Source organism: Moschus berezovskii, chromosome 15, assembly GCF_049115385.1.
Source record: "Moschus berezovskii isolate FMDL1 chromosome 15, NW_MosBer_1.0, whole genome shotgun sequence".
Taxonomy (NCBI): Eukaryota; Metazoa; Chordata; class Mammalia; order Artiodactyla; family Moschidae; genus Moschus; species Moschus berezovskii.
The window spans coordinates 66,908,143-66,926,797 of NC_142474.1; the positions used below are offsets into that span (position 1 = coordinate 66,908,143).

Sequence of the window (18,655 nt, forward strand, 5' to 3'; positions counted from 1 at the left end):
TAGACCTAACAGAAGCAGCAGATATTAAGAGGAGGTGGCAAGAATACACAGAAGAACTGTACAAAAAAGATCTTCATGACCCAGATAATCACGATGGTGTGATCACTCACCTAGAGCCAGACATCCTGGAATGTGAAGTCAAGTGGGCCTTAGGAAGCATCACTATGACCAAAGCTAGTGGAGGTGAGGGAATTCCAGTTGAACTATTTCAAATCCTAAAAGATGATGCTGTGAAAGTGCTGCACTCAATATGTCAGCAAATTTGGAAAACTCAGCAGTGTCCATAGGACTGGAAAAGATCAGCTTTCATCCAATCCCAAAGAAAGGCAATGCCAAAGAATGCTCAAACTACCACACAATTGCACTCATCTCACACGCTAGTAAAGTCATGCTCAAAATTCTCCAAGCCAGGCTTCAGCAATACGTGAACCGTGAACTTCCAAATGTTCAAGCAGGTTTTAGAAAAGGCAGAGAAACCAGAGATTGAATTGTCAACATCCGCTGGATGTTGGATAAAAAAGTAAAAGAGCTCCAGAAAAACATCTATTTCTGCTTTATTGACTATGCCAAAGCCTTTGACTGTATGGATCACAATAAATTGTGGAAAATTCTGAGGAAGATGGGAAAACCAGACTACCTGACCTCCCTCCTGAGAAACCTATATGCAGGTCAGGAAGCAACAGTTAGAACTGGACATGGAACAACAGACTGGTTTCAAATAGGAAAAAGAGTACATCAAAGCTGTATATTGTCACCCTGCTTATTTAACTTATATGCAGGGTACATCGTGAGCAGCACTGGGCTGGATGAAGCACAAGCTGGAATCAAGATTGCTGCAAGAAATATCAATAACCTCAGATATGCAGATGACACCACCTTTATGGCAGAAAGTGAAGAAGAACTAAAGAGCCTCTTGATGAAAGTGAAAGAGAGTGAAAAAGTTGGCTTGAAGCTCAACATTCAGAAAGTTAAGATCATGGCATCTGGTCCCATCACTTCATGACAAATAGATGGGGAAACGGTGGAAACAGTGGCTGACTTTACTTTTTTGGGCTCCAAAATCACTGCAGATGGTGACTGCAGCCAGGCTATGGTTTTTCCCGTGGTCATGTATGGATGTGAGAGTTGGACTGTGAAGAAGGCTGATCGCTGAAGAATTGATACTTTTGAACTGTGGTGTTGGAGAAGACTCTTGAGAGTCCCTTGGACTGCAAGGAGATCCAACCAGTCCATTCTAAAGGAGATCAATCCTGGGTGTTCATTGGAAGGACTGATGCTAAAGCTGAAACTGCAATACTTTGGCCACCTCATGCGACGAGTTGACTCACTGGAAAAGACTGATGATGGGAAAGGTTGGGGGAGGGAGGAGAAGGGGACGACAGAGAATGAGATGGCTGGATGGCATCACCGACTCTGCGGACATGAGTTTGAGTGAACTCCGGGAGTTGGTGATGGACAGGGAGGCCTGGCACGCTGTGATTCATGGGGTCGCGCAGAGTCAGACACAACTGAGCGACTGAACTGAACTCCTTGGAAGGAGTTATGACCAACCTAGACAGCATGTTAAAAATCAGTGATACTACTTTGTCAACAAAGTTCTGTCTAGTCAACGCTATGGTTCTTCCAATAGTCATGGATGGGTGTGAGAGCTGGACTATAAAGAAAGCTGAGCGCCAAAGAATTGATGCTTTTGAACTTGGTGCTGGAGAAGACTCTTGAGAGTCCCTTGGACTGCAAGGAGATCCAACCACTCCATCCTAAAGGAGATCAGTCCTGGTGTTCATTGGAAGGACTGATGCTGAAGCTGAAAGTCCAGCACTTTGGCCACCTGAGGCAAAGAGCTAACTCATTGGAAAGGACCCTGATGCTGCGAAAGATTGAGGACAGGAAGAGAAGGGGACAACAGAGGATAAGATAGTTGGATGGCAACACCGACTCAACGGACATGAGTTTGGGTAAACTCCGGGAGCTGGTGATGGACAGGGAGGCCTGGCGTGCTGTAGTTCATGGAGTCACAAAGAGTTGGACACGACTGAGCTACTGAATTGAACTGAATAGGGTAAAAATACAGTTGGCTTAACATATGCTATAATCGGTACATCCAGAAATTACTACCCCACACAAAAATGGCATTTTGGTGGCAGTTTGTTAATATTCTTTTCATATATAATACAGAGTAAACTCCTCTCCTTGTATCCCTCGTGACAACTGTATGATTATATATATCTTGTGCCTACTGAAAGATGCTCTTTATAACTCATTTCTAACATCTGAACACAGACAAAATAAAACTATATTTAAAAAAATCTCATAACATGTAAGCAAATTTAAATTCAAGTTTGTAAAATATATTTATTTTTCAAGTATTATTCAATATAGCCTAAGTATTATATTCAAAGGAAAAAAGAGCACAAAATTATACATGTAATTTTCAGAATGTACTAGTATATTAACAAGTCTCCTCACAGCAAAATCATGGGAAATTCAATTCCCATATGATGCAAGCATTCAATTCAATAATTCAGTTATTTACTTAAAAATTATAAGTTACATACTTCTGACTTTCACTATGAAGTTGGTTAAGGTTAATCTTCATGTACAGATTAGAAATCTCATAATCAGTAGCCCTATTTCTGAAACTACTTAAAGTATAACGATTAAATTAAGGGAACTATATATGGTTAAAATACATGTATTGAAAAGTTACCTTATCCAACGCACTCATAAAGTGCTGATCACCATTCAAAACAGTGTTGATAAGTTGAACAAATTTACCATGTACTTCTAAAACTGACTCCACAAATAGTGTTGGCATCTAAAAATAAGAAATACAAAACCATATTTTAAGAAGTTCAGGGATAAAACAATTAGGCTTAGTAAAGATTGCTTAAGAGTAAAGTCTTCCCCCAGCAAACAATATTACAAACAACATACATCCTCAAAAAATGTTTTTAGCTAAGACAGTCAAAATCTAAAACTTCAATGTTGAAATTAGCTGTCACTCAACACCAGAAATGGAAGACTGTGGTTCCTCTTCCAGAAGAACCCATGGAAAACACACTTCTCTCTGGTGCTGGGAATCAGTATCATAAGGGTAACAAGATACAATCTCAGAACTACCAGGCCTATCAATTTCATAGGGGATTATGTAAACAAAAACGGCCTTCAAAGTCACTGAAGACTGAGAGAGGGGACAGGTTAAAAAGATATTATCTATGAAAACTGAGACTCTCAAGCGTTGGGCAGCAGAGTTCCCTACATCTCACAGGGAAGAAATACCTAGTAGTGCAAAAGTGAGTTTTCACCATTAATGGAGATAACTACGAAGTTAGACCTAAGACCTCTAAGTCAGTTAAAATTTTCTGAGTTTCCTTTGAACACATTCTCTTGTACTTGCATCTCCGAGGACATGACACTAAACTCTATGCCTCTATGACCAATGTCATTCCACACTCTGAATCTGTAAAACTAACATAAACTAAGAAAACTAATAAATAATACAGGCTATTAGATCTAAACAATATAAACCAACAGTTTAACAAAAATAGAAAAGTTTATGTGTTACTGTGACAGGACATGACATCTAAGAATTATCTGCCAAAGACAAATCTATGGCTAAGGAGAACAGCACTGCATAAATGCTCCTATCAATAAGGTCTATAGGGCTTCCCTGATAGCTCAGTTGGTAAAGAATCCCTGTGCAATGCAGGAGACCCAGGTTTGATTCCTGGGTCGGAAAGATCTGCTGGAGAAGGGATAGGCTACCCACTCCAGTATTTGTGGACTTCCCTTGTGGCTCAGATGGTAAAAAAATCCACCTGCAATGCTGGAGACCTGGGTTTGACCCTTGGGTTGGAAAGATCCCCTGGTGAAGGGAAACGCTACCCCCTTCAGTATTCTGGCCTGGAGAATTCCATGGACTGTATAGTCCATGGGGTTGCAAAGAGTCAGACACGACTGAATGACATCTCTTTTCTTCAAATAAGGTCTATACACAGATCACTCCTCACAGGGGAGCAAACAGTTCTACTTAGGGAAGACAAGTGACATATGATGTCAGGTCTACCTTAGTTGTCATCCATACTAGTAAAACCAAGGAAGGTGGTCCAACAAAATTTGACAACAGGAGCATATTTTGAAAGGAAAGACACCTTGTTGTCAACTGTCATTTAAATGGCAGGGAACTCTTAAGAAAGACAGGAATTGGGGACATGAGGGTCACTGTTGAGTATCTTGGGTAGTAACCATATATTTAGGGAAGATAGTTTTAATCCAAATTTGCTTCTTAGGATATCATATCCAGGACATGTAAAAGGAAACCAAATTGTAAGTTGTCTATATGATCAATGATCAACACCATTACTACTACAATTAACTAAACATTGATGCTAGTTATATAGAAACACAACTGTTTTGAAATAGCAAACATACTTTTCTGTGAGAAATTAATTAAGAATTGGTAAATGAACACAGTGGTGTGTAAGAAGTCTTATTCACTGATTTCCTAATCACTGGTAATTCTAAAACATGTCCAACAAATTCTAGGTTTGAACATTCTAATAAAGATGTCTCATTTATTGGGATGGTAGGACTTTTCTTTCATGCTTTTAAACAGTAAAGTCAAAAGAAAAACTCCATGATAGTCTAATTAAGAGAAAAATCTTCCCGTTCCTTATGTCACTCACATTTTCCTGAGTAAGATTACTGGTTGCTCTAAGGCCCTCATCATGGATATGATTTTGCAGCTCCTGAATCATATGAGGTAAACCAGTGGACACAGCACGGAGTAAGACATACATATTTGCCATGTCTGAGGGGAGAAAGAAATTTATTATGAAATTTACAAACAGTTTAAAAAATATTTTTAATACAATAGGTAATACATGGTTCAAAATGCAGAATTACAGAAGCATATGCAGACAAGTCCCCCACACCTTTCTCCTAATCACACGGTACTCCTCCCCTGGGAAAGCAACGTTGTGGCTGTTCAGTATCTTCTCAGAACTGTTTCCTACCCATTCAAGCACTATTCTTCCCTCTGCCCACCTTTTTCAATAAACAGTGTAGTGTATTTTATACTATTTGCGACTACAGAACACAACATTTTAACTTGGAGATCTTTTCATATGAGTACATAACGCATTTCCTCATATTTTACAACTGCTTAACACTCCATTTGACAGCTATACAACAATTATTTAACAACTCATGGGAATTTGGCTGTTTCCAATCTTTTGATATTTACATTGTTACAATTAATAATCCTGCATATGGGCAAGAGTATCCATAGTATAAACTCCCAGAAGTGGGGCTGCTGTGCAAAAGTTGTCTTACAGAAGGACGTTGTAGACAGAGCCCCCAGCAGCCGGGAGCGCTGTCAACAACTGCTTTGATCTTCACACGGAGAGGTACAAAATGAAATCTCAGTGTAGTGGTTTTATTTTAAACTTTTTATTGAAGTATAACACACATACGGAAGAGTATACAGTCCCTAAGTGTCTAGCTCAATGAATTACCACAAGTGACACCCCTCCCCAGCCAGGTTCTCACCACCCACAGTAAGAAATGGACACAACCTCCTCCCAGAAGCCCCCTTGCCTGCACTCCTCCTCCTGCTCTTCCACAACAGTAATCACAGTCATGACAGCACTAGTCAACTACACCACAGATTCGATCTGCCTGTTTGAAACTATCTGTAAGAACAAGATCATCCAATTCTTCCATGTTTGGTTTCTTTGGTTCAATATAAAAGGCTCATCTGAGTTGTATGCAGCTCTCAGGTGTTCCTTTCCACTCTTCTTTAACATTCCATCGTATCTCCGTGTGGTACTTTATTCATTCTACAGTTACAGGACATCTGCACTGTCTCCAGTTTGGGGCTATTACAAACAACGCTGTTGTGAGCATGCCTGCACATATTCTTCTGTGCATGTGTGCATGCACTTTGGGTGGGGGCGTTAACACCTAGAAGAGCAATGGCTGGATCGTAAGAGAGATTTTTATTCAGGGTTAGTGGCTACTCACTGTCAAGAGTTTCAAGGTGGCGACATCAATTTATACTCTATGTCCAATGTATAACAAGCTCCTATTACTCTATACATTTCCAAACACTTATTATTTTCCGTCTTTTTCATTTTATATCAAAATGTGATTAATTACTGATACCTTAGTGTGATTTTAATTTGTATTTCTGTTTCAGTGAGATTGAGAGACTTTTTTATATGTTTATTGGCCATCTGGATATATATATATTCTACAGTGTCTGTTCAAATGTCCTAATTATTTTATATTTTGGACATAAACCTTTTTCAACAATTGCAAATATATAACCCTATGACTGTCTTTTTTTCAAGTATAACTGACATATGATAGTTTTAAGGATTATAACAAAATGATTTTCAATATTGTTATATACTGCAAAATGATCATTACAATCAGTCCAGTTAACATCTTTCACCATACATATTTATAACTTTTTTTCCTGTGATGAGAACTTTTAAAATCTATCCTCTAAACAACTTTCAAATATGTAACACAGTATTATTAACTAGTCACCATGCTACATATTACATCCCCATGACTTTTTTTTTTTTAGTAACTGGAAGTTATTAAACCTCTTGACTTCCTTCACCTCATCCACCCTGACTTCAGCAACCACTATATCTGTTCTCTGTATTAATGAGCTCACTTGTTTTGCTTTTTAGATTCCATATATAAGTGAGATCTCACAGTATTTGTCTTTGTCTGATATTTCACTTAGCACAATGCCCTGGAGATCCTTCCATGTTGTTAGAAAATAGCAATACTTCATTCTGTTCACAGAGCTGAATGACATTTCTCTATGAGTTTGTGTGTTTATTTTCATCCACTCACCTATTGACAGACACTTGTTTCCTTATTTTGGCTCTTGTAAATAATTCTGCAATGAACACTGGGATGCCTATATCTTTTTAGCGCATTTTTTTTTTCTTTTTGGATAAACACCCAGAGGTAGAATTGCTAGATTACATGGAAGTTTTACTTTTTAATTTCGGAGAAACCTCCATACTGTTCTTCATAGTGGCTCCACCAATTTTCACTTTCACCAACAGTACACGAGAGCTCCCTTTTCTTTATATCCTTGCCAACATCTGTTATTTCTAGTCTTTTGGATAATGGCCATGCTAACAGGTGCCAGGTGATACCTCACTGTGGTCTGGATTTGTATTTCCCTGATGATTAATGATGGTGAGCACCTTTTCATATCTGTTGGCCATTTGGAGGTCTTCTTTAGAAAAATGCCTATTCAGGTCTTCTGCTCATTTTTCAATCAATTGTTTTTGCTATTGAGTTGTATGAGTCCTTTATCAGATATGTGATTTTTTTCCCATTCAGTAGGTCACTTTTTCATTTTGTTAATGGTTCCCTTTGAGGGGCAGAAGCTTTTTAGTTTGATGCAGAACCATGTGTTTATTTTCACTTCCCTGTGGCTCAGCTGGTGAAGAATCCGCCTGCAATGCGGGAAACGTGGGTTCGATCCCTGGGTTGGGAAGATCCCCTGGAGAAGGGAAACGCTACCCACTCCAGTATTCTGGCCTGGAGAATCCATGGATAGTCCATGGGGTCGCAAAGAATAGAACACAACTGAGCATCTTTCACTTTCACTTTAGTGTCAGATTCAAAATATCATCACTAAGGCAAGTATCGAGAAGCTTATCGCCTTTGCTTTCTTCTAGGAGTTTTATGGCTTCAGGTCTTAAGTTAAAGTGTTTAATTCATTTTGAGTTAATTTTTGTGTATGGTGTTAAGTTGGTCATCCAGTTTCTTCAAAAATATTTATTAAAGAGACAGTCCTTTCCACGCTGTGTATTCTTGGCTTCTTTGTCCTATGACTGTCATTGTGATGCTCTTTTGATGATCCAACGGTCTTACGGTTTTGTATTGATTTTAAGCTTTTAATGATAAAGTAATAAACTTGATCATCTTTCCCTGTGGTAAGTGCTTTCTGTGTCTCATTTAAATTATCTTTCTCTACCCCCAAGTCCTGAAGTTGTTCTCCTGTGTTACCTTCTGGAAGCGTTACTGCTTTATACTGAGATCAAAAGCCCAAGATGAATTGACTGACTCTGTATACAGTGTTTGAAGTAGTGATCAAATCTCACTTTTTCCCCAACTGGTTATCCAATGGACGGCACTGTGTGTTCAAAAGACTATCTTTCACCCAATGCTCTGCAGGCCGCCTTAGTCTTAAATGAAGTATCTTCGTATGCATGAGTTATTTCCTGGCTTTTTTATTTTATTCCACTGGTAATTTTGACTACCCTTGTGCCACTTCCTTTTCTTAATTACTGTAATTTTTAGAAGTCATGCTATCTTGCAAAGGTTTCTCACTGTGCTGTTCAAAACTGTCTTGACCATTCAGGCTAACAGTGTAACTTTCAGAGTTTAAAAAAATCTTGGGTTTTACAAAGCTTGCCCTGGATCTATCAATGCTGCTTTCAAAGATGTTCAGTTTTCTGTGCGAGTCTGGCACATACGTTGTTACATTTATTCCCTATTATTAAAAAATTCTCATTGCTTTTTTTCTAAAAAAGTCCCATTTTTTCACTGCTTATTGTTAACATCTCGTATCTTCACTTTGTATCTCTATTTTGACTGAGGCTGAGCATCTTCAGATATTTAAAATCTACTTTTATTTCCCTTTCATGTTCTTTGTTTTTTCTCCTTCTAGAAACTCTTAATGTACTAAAGAAATTAGTCCCTGTGATTTTTAAAAATGTGCAAATACACTTTCCCAGTTTTTCTTTTGACTTTAGAAAATAAGTTTGAAAATATACTTTTCCAAAGTCTTTTAAAATAGATAATAATCTGTAAAAAGGCATATTGAAAAATGTATCGACATATTACTTAAATATGTTTGAAGCCTAAGGAGGCTTGGAAGATGATATAAAAAGTGGGTTTACAATTTCACTCCTATTCCTATTGATGTTTGGTATCACTTACCATTTTTTTTTTCTTGTCGGATGATATTATGACATTCTGCATGTAAGAATTGTAAGTGGTCTGCTACCATTCGTTGTTGACATTCGTGAATCACTTTAGTATATGAACTTGGATGTAAGTATTTTCGACACCGAATTTCTTCATCTTTTAATCTACCTAGAACCTTTAGAAATATATTCTTACAGTCATGAACTACTATGAGAAAACACCTGAAATATCAGTAAGTAACTACATGGCAAATTAACAAACAGAATTATTTACATAATTCTATTCACAATTCAAAGTTCCATTCCATAAATCATTTCAAAATCTTATTTAAGCTACACTTCAGCACTGCCTTATGAAAAAGAACAAAAGTTAACTGGTCTGCATTTTTTCCCTTTTTTATTGACTCCAACTGTATATACAATTCAATGATTTTTGGTATATTATTAGTGTTTTTAAATTGTGGGCAAATATGTGTAACATAAAATTTGTCATTTTAACCATTTTGAAGTATTCAATCTAGTAGCATTAATTGCATTTACGATGTTGCACAACTGTCTATTCCCAAAACTTTTTCATTACACCCAACAGAAGCTCAGAAACCATTAAGCTATAATTCCCTGTTTTCCCCTCCCAAAAACTTTTAATCTACCTTCTGCCTCTCTGACTCTGTCTATTCTAGACATTTTATATAAGTTAAACCATAAGGTATTTGTTCTTTTCTGTCTGGCTTCTTTAATTCAGCATAATGTCTTCAAAGTTAATCCACGCTGCAGCATGTGTCAGAACTTCATTGTTTTCTAAGTCTGAATAATAGTTCATTGTATGTACATACATTTTGCCTGTCTTTTCAGCTCTTGAAAGACATTTGGGCTGTTTTCAGTGTTTGCCAACAGCCTGTTTTTGAGTCAGATATAATGAGAGTTTATATATCACCAGTACTCTCTGTGTACCTTTCAAGACTGGATCTGGAACCTTTAGTAAGAGTCTAAGATGTAGAAAGGGCTAAAAGCTAAGACCCACTGACAGTGTAACCTGCATTTAATGGAGGAAAATGTCCTCGATAACTTACTCAAGGTCCCAGAGCTAATCACTGACAAAGCAAAAGAGAATTAAGCAACTCCTGGACCTGGGTTTGTGGAACAGATACCAGTGTATCATATCAGTAAGTACTGATATTTCCTGATCTACATCCTATGGAGGCTTGATTACAGTTTTTCCACTTCAAACATTTCTTAAAGGTGAACAAACTAACAAAAATCATCTGATAATAAAATGCCTGAGATCCAACACTGTGGAAGAAAAAAACTATGTTATAATGTCTAACATATCTGATGACTGAATTTATAATCTGATTATTCTTTGACTAAGAAAATATACATAGCCATTTTAAATATGGTCATCAATGTGCTGGTTTAATGATTAAAATTTCTCATGCAAGTTTTTCTCAGTCTCCACAAACTTAACAGACCAAAAGACCGAGTACCTAGAATTATTATATTTTTACTATTTTTTTTCCTCCTATTTTACAGGAAGAAAGATTTAAAAAGCCTAGTACCTAGCTTTTGTACTTAGCCTATTCTCTTATTCCCTAAGCATAAAATATAGCTTATTATTTTGTCAAGAATATGATATATATTAATTTTAGATTAATCAGGATTATCAGAAAGCACTGACTACAATGAAAACTGGAACAGCTCTTTTTCTCATGGAAAATGTCAAGCAAGAACAATGACTGATCAAGAAAAACGGAACCTTTTCCACCAAAAAACAATATTAACTAAGATAACTAATATTAAAGAAGCCACACCTGATATATAATAGATGACAACAGTTAACGTAATGCTTTCCTACCTTTTCCATATACTGTGAGCAGTTTGATTCTTGTAATAAATTTGAAGCTTCTTGTTTGTAATACTCTCCTGTTTCAGTCAGAAAGGGAGACTCAAAGATTTCCTGATAAAACTAAATAAATCAATTAAATAATATTTTAAAAAAATCAGAACAAGCAACCTAAGAAATTAAAGGTCAATAATGTATGCTTTAAAGGAAGCTTTGTTACCTTTAAAGGGAATTTTTTCTTATACTGTTCAACATGAACAAAGGAGTTAATAACCCCATGGATTACTTTCTGGTTTGGGTCTTCTCCACCACGATCACTAAAACAAGGTAAAACAAAAAAACATTCTTGAGAATACAAGTATCCATGGAAATATACCAAAGTATGCCAAAATATGGCTGCTTATTCTGTTGGTCTAATCACTTTATTAAGTATTTTAAAGGTCATTGCACCCATGATACTTAAAATGCAATTTTTAATACTGCAGCTGAATTAATATTTATGACAGTTAGTATACCCATTAGATGTCATTTCAACAAAGAGAAAAGCTTAATTGTAAAATTAAAGATACTATGTTGATACTAAGATAATTCTTCAATTTTAATAGAGTAGCTATGAGCCCATCAATTCAAGACTTGATATACCAATGGTTAAGAATATTTGAATTTCACTCAACACAAACTCTGTTACTAGAGGATTTAGTCTGAGAATCCAGTTTTTAAACCATCACAAGTATGCCTACAGTAATCTGACAGGACTCATTCCTCAAAAGTACACTCTATACAGTATTTTGCTCATTGAAATGACTAATAGCTACTGTTCTCTAAGATATCTGCTAGAGCCACTGAGCTGCTTTCATCTAAGCACAAAGGTAATTCTCTACTTAGAATTTACTGAGATATGCTTTAATATTTCTATATTCTTTTACAGTTACAAAGGGATCTGAACTAATCTCAATTATTGCGATGTGACTCAACATTTCTCGATTATTGAGATGTGACACAATTATGTGACTTTTGGTAAGCTCCTACTCAGTCAAGGGCACTACTGGGATGCAAGTCTTAATCACAATAAGAAATGTAGGTGAATTTTTTATTTTTCTAATCATAGACATAGGAAAAAAAAAAAAAACATTTGCCTAAAGCCACAGTAAAACAGCCTGGCTCTATGTTGGAAGGTTCTGAATCCAATAATAATACTTAAATCAAACCATTATCCAGTCAAAAGTTTACCTTTCTATTGGTAATCTTCCACCTCACTTTAAAATATTTTCTTTGAATGAATAATTATTTTACCAAAAAAGCAACAGAAAAGTATATTATCATCATTTTTAGTAGAATCATCTGGGTTTTACACTGGGATAGAAAGACTTTCTAACATTCAGGAAAATTACTGAGGCAGTGACCTTTGTAAGTTAGTGTCCTTCCCTGTCTCTACCTCCCTCTAAGCCTCTTTCCTTCTTCCTTTAATTATCTGGATATTCTGGGAAAAGTTTTTTGTGATTCAATTAATATGGCTACAGTCCTTCTGACAGTCACAAAATCTTGGTTACAAAGTCTACATTTTGTTATTACTAATAAGAACAATAAATACATACAAGGTGACACTAGGTGAGCTCATGTCTTCTGCTCACCTTCCCTCTTAAGCCCAAATTAAATCTGGTGAAAAAATGATATGACTTAATCTATCAGTTTGGAGCGCATAGCTCTTTGCCTTTTAACTCTGTCTGGGACAAAGTGAGAAATATCTAAATCAGGTTACCTACAGTTATTTTCATGACCAAATTCTACTGTCCCTGCTCAGCACCCAGAAAACACCCACTCCTACTCCTGCCCTTTGTTCCTGACCCCAAAAGGCCCAGAGAAGCAGGAATCTGGTAAGGTATTGCCTAGAAAGAATATCAATATTCCTAGTGCTTAATGACTAAGTTGTTTTCTACTGTAAGAATAACATCTGAACTTAGAAAACCTTAGGCATAATTATTCAATCTTTAAGATCACCACATACTTTTATAACTGCACAAAATGTACAACAAAATCATTATAATTTATTTCTATTAAGTTGACAGATAATGAAAATAAACTGAAATGATGCTAAGGTAGTACTATATAAAAGCAATGACTAAGCTGGTTATGTGAATAAGCTCTGGATTTATCTGAGAACAGTGATCCCAAGAGATGAGCCCTGAGAACAGAATATAAATAATTTTTATTATGTGGTTCATTATTTGATCTTGACAGAGCTAAGTGGAAAATGCCTACAACAACCGTAATGAAATCACTCGGCTGGGAGCCTATAGGAATTGTTTACTGTAGTTCTTAAGACCCGGATTTTGAAGTCAGACTGCCTAGGTTCAAGTTCTGGTTGCTTTAATATGTCACCATGTGCAGGTGCTTAACCTTTAGTACTTAAAGATTTCTCCTTCTGTAAAGTGGGGATAAGAAATGCACCTATTCTCAAGAGGATATGGTAAAGATTAAGCATAATCCAAGGAAGTATATAGCACAATGCCTAGTAAAGGAGTGAAGCATCAGTAAGCTAGCATTTTAAGTACACACTGAGCAGAATGAAAGCAGGAGAAGAAAGCCAAGAGACCAAAACAAAAAACAAAAAAAGCACTGAGTGTGATTTTAAAACCAAGGCATTTGAGAGGGCAGACTAGGTTTGTGATGGTCATTAAAAGTTAGGCTGAGGGACTTCCCTGGTGTAACAGTGGTTAAGAGTCTGCCTGATGGCTGTAATTCCTGGTTCGGGAAGATCCCATATGCCCAAGGAGACAACTAAGCCTGTGCGTCACAACTACTGAGCCTATGCTCTACAGCCTGTGCTCCGCAACAAGAGAAGCCACTGCAATGTGAAGCCCACGCACCACAGCTAGAGAGTAGCCCCCGCTCGCCACACCTGGAGAAAGCCCTCATGCAGCAACGAAGACCCAGTGCAGCCAAAAAAAAAAAAGGCTGAAACTCTCATACGTCCTGATTCTGCTATGTGACAATGGGCAAATTAATCTTTTGGTGAAACCTTCATTTGCCCCCTGTGATTAAGATGAGAAGAATAAATTAAACGCAGTCTCCTGCCTCAATCCAAACCTGAGAAGTGATAGGAAGGATACTTTTTAATATTCCATTGTTGGCAGTAGCTCTTGGACCTGTAGAAATTGAAAATAAGATGGAATGAAGACTAGATAGCACAGAAAAAACAAAAACGCACAAGAGAAAGGACAGCTACAAGAAGGGGGTGGAAGACGTGAAGGAGGATGGGCAAGGAGAGGCAGAACTGAAAGTGGGCTGGCGCAAAACCAGTGAGCTCACTGGCAGACTAGCTGCTCAGTGTGTCCTGCAGGAGCAGTGAGCGTAGTCCCAGGAGGAAGGAAACTCCCTGCACCCTCTGTGGTATCCACTCGAGGGCACCTGCGGTGGTACTGGGAAATCAAGGACTAGAAAGATTTGGTAGCATCAAGGCTTGATGAGTGGTAGAGAAATGGGTTCCCATACTCTGCCTTTGGAAGAACAGGTACTTTATAGAGGGCAAAATTCTAAATCCATATACCCCGTGGCTCCAAAAAGCTGCATATGTGCATAACAGAACTCAGAGTTGTACTAATGGAGAAGACTGGAAACAACCTAATACACATCACTAGGAGAAGAGTTTAATAAAATGAGGTAGAACCATACTAGACATAGTTTAGGAAGAAGGAGGAAGGTAAGATCTCTATGTACAAACACAGAAAAATTATCAAGACAGATATATCAGTATGTCACAAACGATTTTTAAAAGTTAGAAAAAAATAAAAAAAAAATATACACTTGAAAAAAGAAAACAAAAAAATATTCTGTATCCTATTTATTTCTGTACAAAGATATAAAAATTCATAGGAAAAAGTTTGAAAAGACAGTTAACCAAATGATAAACAGGGATTACCTCCATGGAGAGGAAAAGATCTGGAGCATTCAATGTTTTTCAAGAATTCATTTACATATCATTTGTGTATTTGGAACTAAGTTTTTCACTGAGTAGCTGGTGCCAGGTCTGAGGAAGAAAATGTACAAGATAAGCCTGGAACATCCTGACACACGACATAGCAAGAAAGTTATCAAGGATGACAACAGTCATAGCAAAAAGACTCTGGCACCAACTAACCAAAGAGAGGCTATTCAAACTTTAATAAAATCGAGACAATAGAAACAAATCAAATATATTTAAGTCTTTAAGTTTCATCATGATATATTGGGTGGAAAAAGCTAACTGGCCAATTTCTGAAGATGACAGCAAACCAATTCATTATCCTGACAAATGGGTAAAGAAAAGGAAAAAAAGCAGTTATTTCGCCTTTCGTATATGACAACCAAATAATAGACAAGGGTAAGTATATTTTTATAAAATTTTTCAAGTTAAAAAATGAAAATCAAACAAGAGGATTAAAGTGGCACTATTTTACAAATCTCAATAAACTAAAAGATGCCAGCATTTAGCATCTTAAATTTAAGATTTAGCTGCTTAAATTTTAAAAAAGAGTAAAAAATCATACATTATGAAAGAACAAAATATCTTGGTTTGCCAGGGAGAACCGACCTGAGTCGGCCACTTAACTACCAATTGACAGGAAACACACAGGACAAAGGAACACATATAAATGGGCCTCATGCACTCAACTGGCGAAATCTAGACAGTGGGAAAGTATAAGGATCAAATGGCCAGAATTCCTGAACAAATGTATTACAAGTGGGAAAAAAAAAGAAGGATGGAGGAAAAATCTGTTGATTAAAATGTTTTTTAGGATGAACATGACTAAACTGTAGCATCTAGGAATGCACACACGGGTGAAAAAACCGTAAAGAAACAGAGGAAAGTGACTGCGCAAAAGTCAGGACAGCTGTTGCTCGGGGAGAAAGGCAGGGGCTGGGACACACAGAGTTTCAGGGGAGGCTGGCGTGGCTCCAGTTCTTAACCTGGGTGGCAGGCAGAAGCGCATTTGCCTTTGAATAATTCATTCAGCTATACATTTGTGTTGTATGGTCTCCTCTGCTGCTGCTGCTGCTAAGTTGCTTCAGTCGTGTCCGACTCTGTGCGACCCCACAGATGGCAGCCAACAGGCTCCACCGTCCCTGGGATTCTCCAGGCAAGAACACTGGAGTGGGTTGCCATTTCCTTCTCCAATGCAGGAAAGTGAAAAGTGAAAGTTGCTCAGTCGTGTCTGACTCTTAGCAACCCCATGGACTGTAGCCTACCTGGCTCCTCCGTCCATGGACTTTCCAGGCAAGAGTACTGGTCTCCTCTATCTATATTTAATTTTACACTAAGAAGGTTAAATGATACACTCACACACACACAACAAAACCCCCCAAAGTCCAAGGACACGGTTTTAACAATATTAACATGTGACAGAACATGGAAAAAGAGCATAAGATAGATAAAGGAACTACGTAACAGTAAAAAACATACAGAGAATAATCTTCACATTTATTCAACTAACAGCAGAGGCCCAAAAATCAAAAAGCAAAAATAGCCACTGCAAGGATGAAAATCAATAAATTTAAAACAAGCTGGGAAATTTAAACCTCTCTTAGAAACTGAGATATGAAAGAATTAAGCCTACTACATTAAATTTTATGAGACCCTGATGGCTTAGATGGTAAAGAATCTGCCTGCAAATTAGGAGACCTGGGTTCAATCCCTGGAGAAAGGAATGGCAACCCACTCCAGAATTCTTGCCTAGAGAATTCCATAGACAGAGGAGTCTGACTGGCTATAGTCCATGGAGTTGCAAAGAGTCAGAGACAACTGAGCGACTAATACACACACATTAAATTTTATTTTTATCCATGATTATATTTTTTCTTCAATGAAATCTATATTTTTCTTCAATGAAACCTTAGAAATAGAATAAAAAGCCTATGAATATGTCAGAGAAAATACAAATCAGTCACAGCAGCCTATGTTATAAATTGCTCCTAATTCACAGGTGAACAAAGAATTTTATTTAAAATTTTTATTTTTGCTCCAAGACTATCTGACACTAGAAAGTTAACTACAGAGCTACTAGGAAAAAAGGAAAGCAATTTTGAATCCATTTAATATTAAAGAGTTTGTGTTTTCAGTAGTATCCTTAAGGATCTAAACAATTCCTTTTACTTGCATTAAAAAACTGATCTGCTTTCTTCTCTCCAATTTTACATTCTTACACCATAACATTTAAATCCATGAAATTACAGCATTTTATTAAAATTGTCAGTGTTAGGCTGTTACTACACTGAAAGTCCCAGTTGGCATTCTACTATTTTACTACAAAAGACAAGTTATTATATGAATAGAATTACTTCTATCTTTCCTTTGTAAAGCAGACACTATGAAAATATGCTGACACATAATCTATGACTCCATCACTTGCTTCTTTCTTCCTTATATAGAAGGAGCAACTTTACTTTTGGATTATCAATTAAACTTTGTGTGTACACATTTAACGATACCACAAAAAATAAACTAAGAATTGTTTCATTGACTCTCTTAAGCAAACAAAAAAATTCTGCAATCTACATTCCGTTTTTTAAAAAATCCTCCATTAGCCTGACAGATAACTTTACCTCAAGGCTGAGATGGCCCTCAACTTTCTGAAATCTTCAAAGAAGATTAACACTTTATAAATGGTAAATCATACCAGTCTCCTAGGGTGGCAAGAATTAAATGGGATTAGCATGTAAAACTTCAATCGCTGCTTGGTACACAGTTTCCATATTTTATTATTATTACTAAGCCTTAGTACCCCTTGCTAGAAAAGGTAAGGTAATACCTACTTAATAAAGCAGACATAAAAAAAAAAATGAGATATTAGTAAAGCATGTCAAATAATACTGTATAGGAAACTGACTATAACAACAAAACTAAAATGAGTTGGCCTAATGTTTCTGACCATAGTCTCTATGTCTCTTCCAGAACTAGTATCCTACAGTTGTTATTGTTTTTCTTACACAATCATGCTTTCCTTAATTTTTCATTAAATTCACTTTTAACAAGCTAACAATCACACTTAAAAATTTACTAGGTTGAATCAAAATTGTTATAAAAGAGATACTCATTAAAAGTGCATTTAGAAAATTTATAACAATATTTCCATTATACTTGTAAAATAGCTGCATTTCAAGAATAAAGTTGATATTTTTAGCAAAGGAAATTATATTAGAGCCTACAACCCTTGTTGGGAGTGCCCTTTTAGTTATTCATAGTTCAGCAGAGAGAAGAGGAAGGAAGAAAACAGTTCCACCCTACTGCTCCACTGCCTCTTTTCTCTCTCATCCCCATTGGAAACAATGGAATTATTAAAGTGTGAGTGACCATTTTTAAAAACCAAGTTATTAATTCCTACCACATACTTCTCATTTGGTATTAACTATTAAAATAGTGTCTTATCCTTTTTGGTGAACTTTTTTTCATAACCCCTTATGTCCTATTAGGAGCCCCATAGTAAGAACAATGCTTTCCTTTTTTTCCTCACATTAAAAAACTCCCTGTTTGGGTATTAAAGAAAGCAGTTTCAGAGGGAGTGGCCATTATCATGTGGCAATTCACTGGTCTAGGGAATTCCCTTCACAGCAGTTCCAGTCACCTAGGGTCTAGTAAGAATCTTCTAGGCCACACCTGAGCCAAGGACGCCCCACTCTGGACTCCGCAGGAAAACTTACACTGTGCCACAATCTATTCATACAGCAGCTTAGACAAGCTGTCCTCTCTGGGCCACAAGCAGAATCAACCATTCTAGAGCCTTTTTCTCATAAATTTGCCTCATGGGTTAACTGGTTATAAAGGTAACCAACTAACTAGAAGAATCTCTTTTCCTGAGCAGGTTATTGTCAT

The 18,655-nt window shown here is 36.8% G+C and overlaps 1 protein-coding gene across 1 annotated transcript in view; it reads right to left on the reverse strand.

The window, feature by feature from the left end:
- Window positions 1–18,655, reverse strand: part of CUL2 (cullin 2) — a 68,967-nt gene that overhangs the window by 18,952 nt on the left and 31,360 nt on the right. The window contains exons 8-12 of the mRNA XM_055427949.2: window positions 11,030–11,126; window positions 10,822–10,932; window positions 8,983–9,145; window positions 4,686–4,810; window positions 2,708–2,815 (exon numbers count right to left, since the gene is read on the reverse strand). Of these exons, the coding sequence (XP_055283924.1) occupies window positions 2,708–2,815; window positions 4,686–4,810; window positions 8,983–9,145; window positions 10,822–10,932; window positions 11,030–11,126 (604 nt within the window). The remainder of the gene's footprint in view (window positions 1–2,707; window positions 2,816–4,685; window positions 4,811–8,982; window positions 9,146–10,821; window positions 10,933–11,029; window positions 11,127–18,655) is intronic.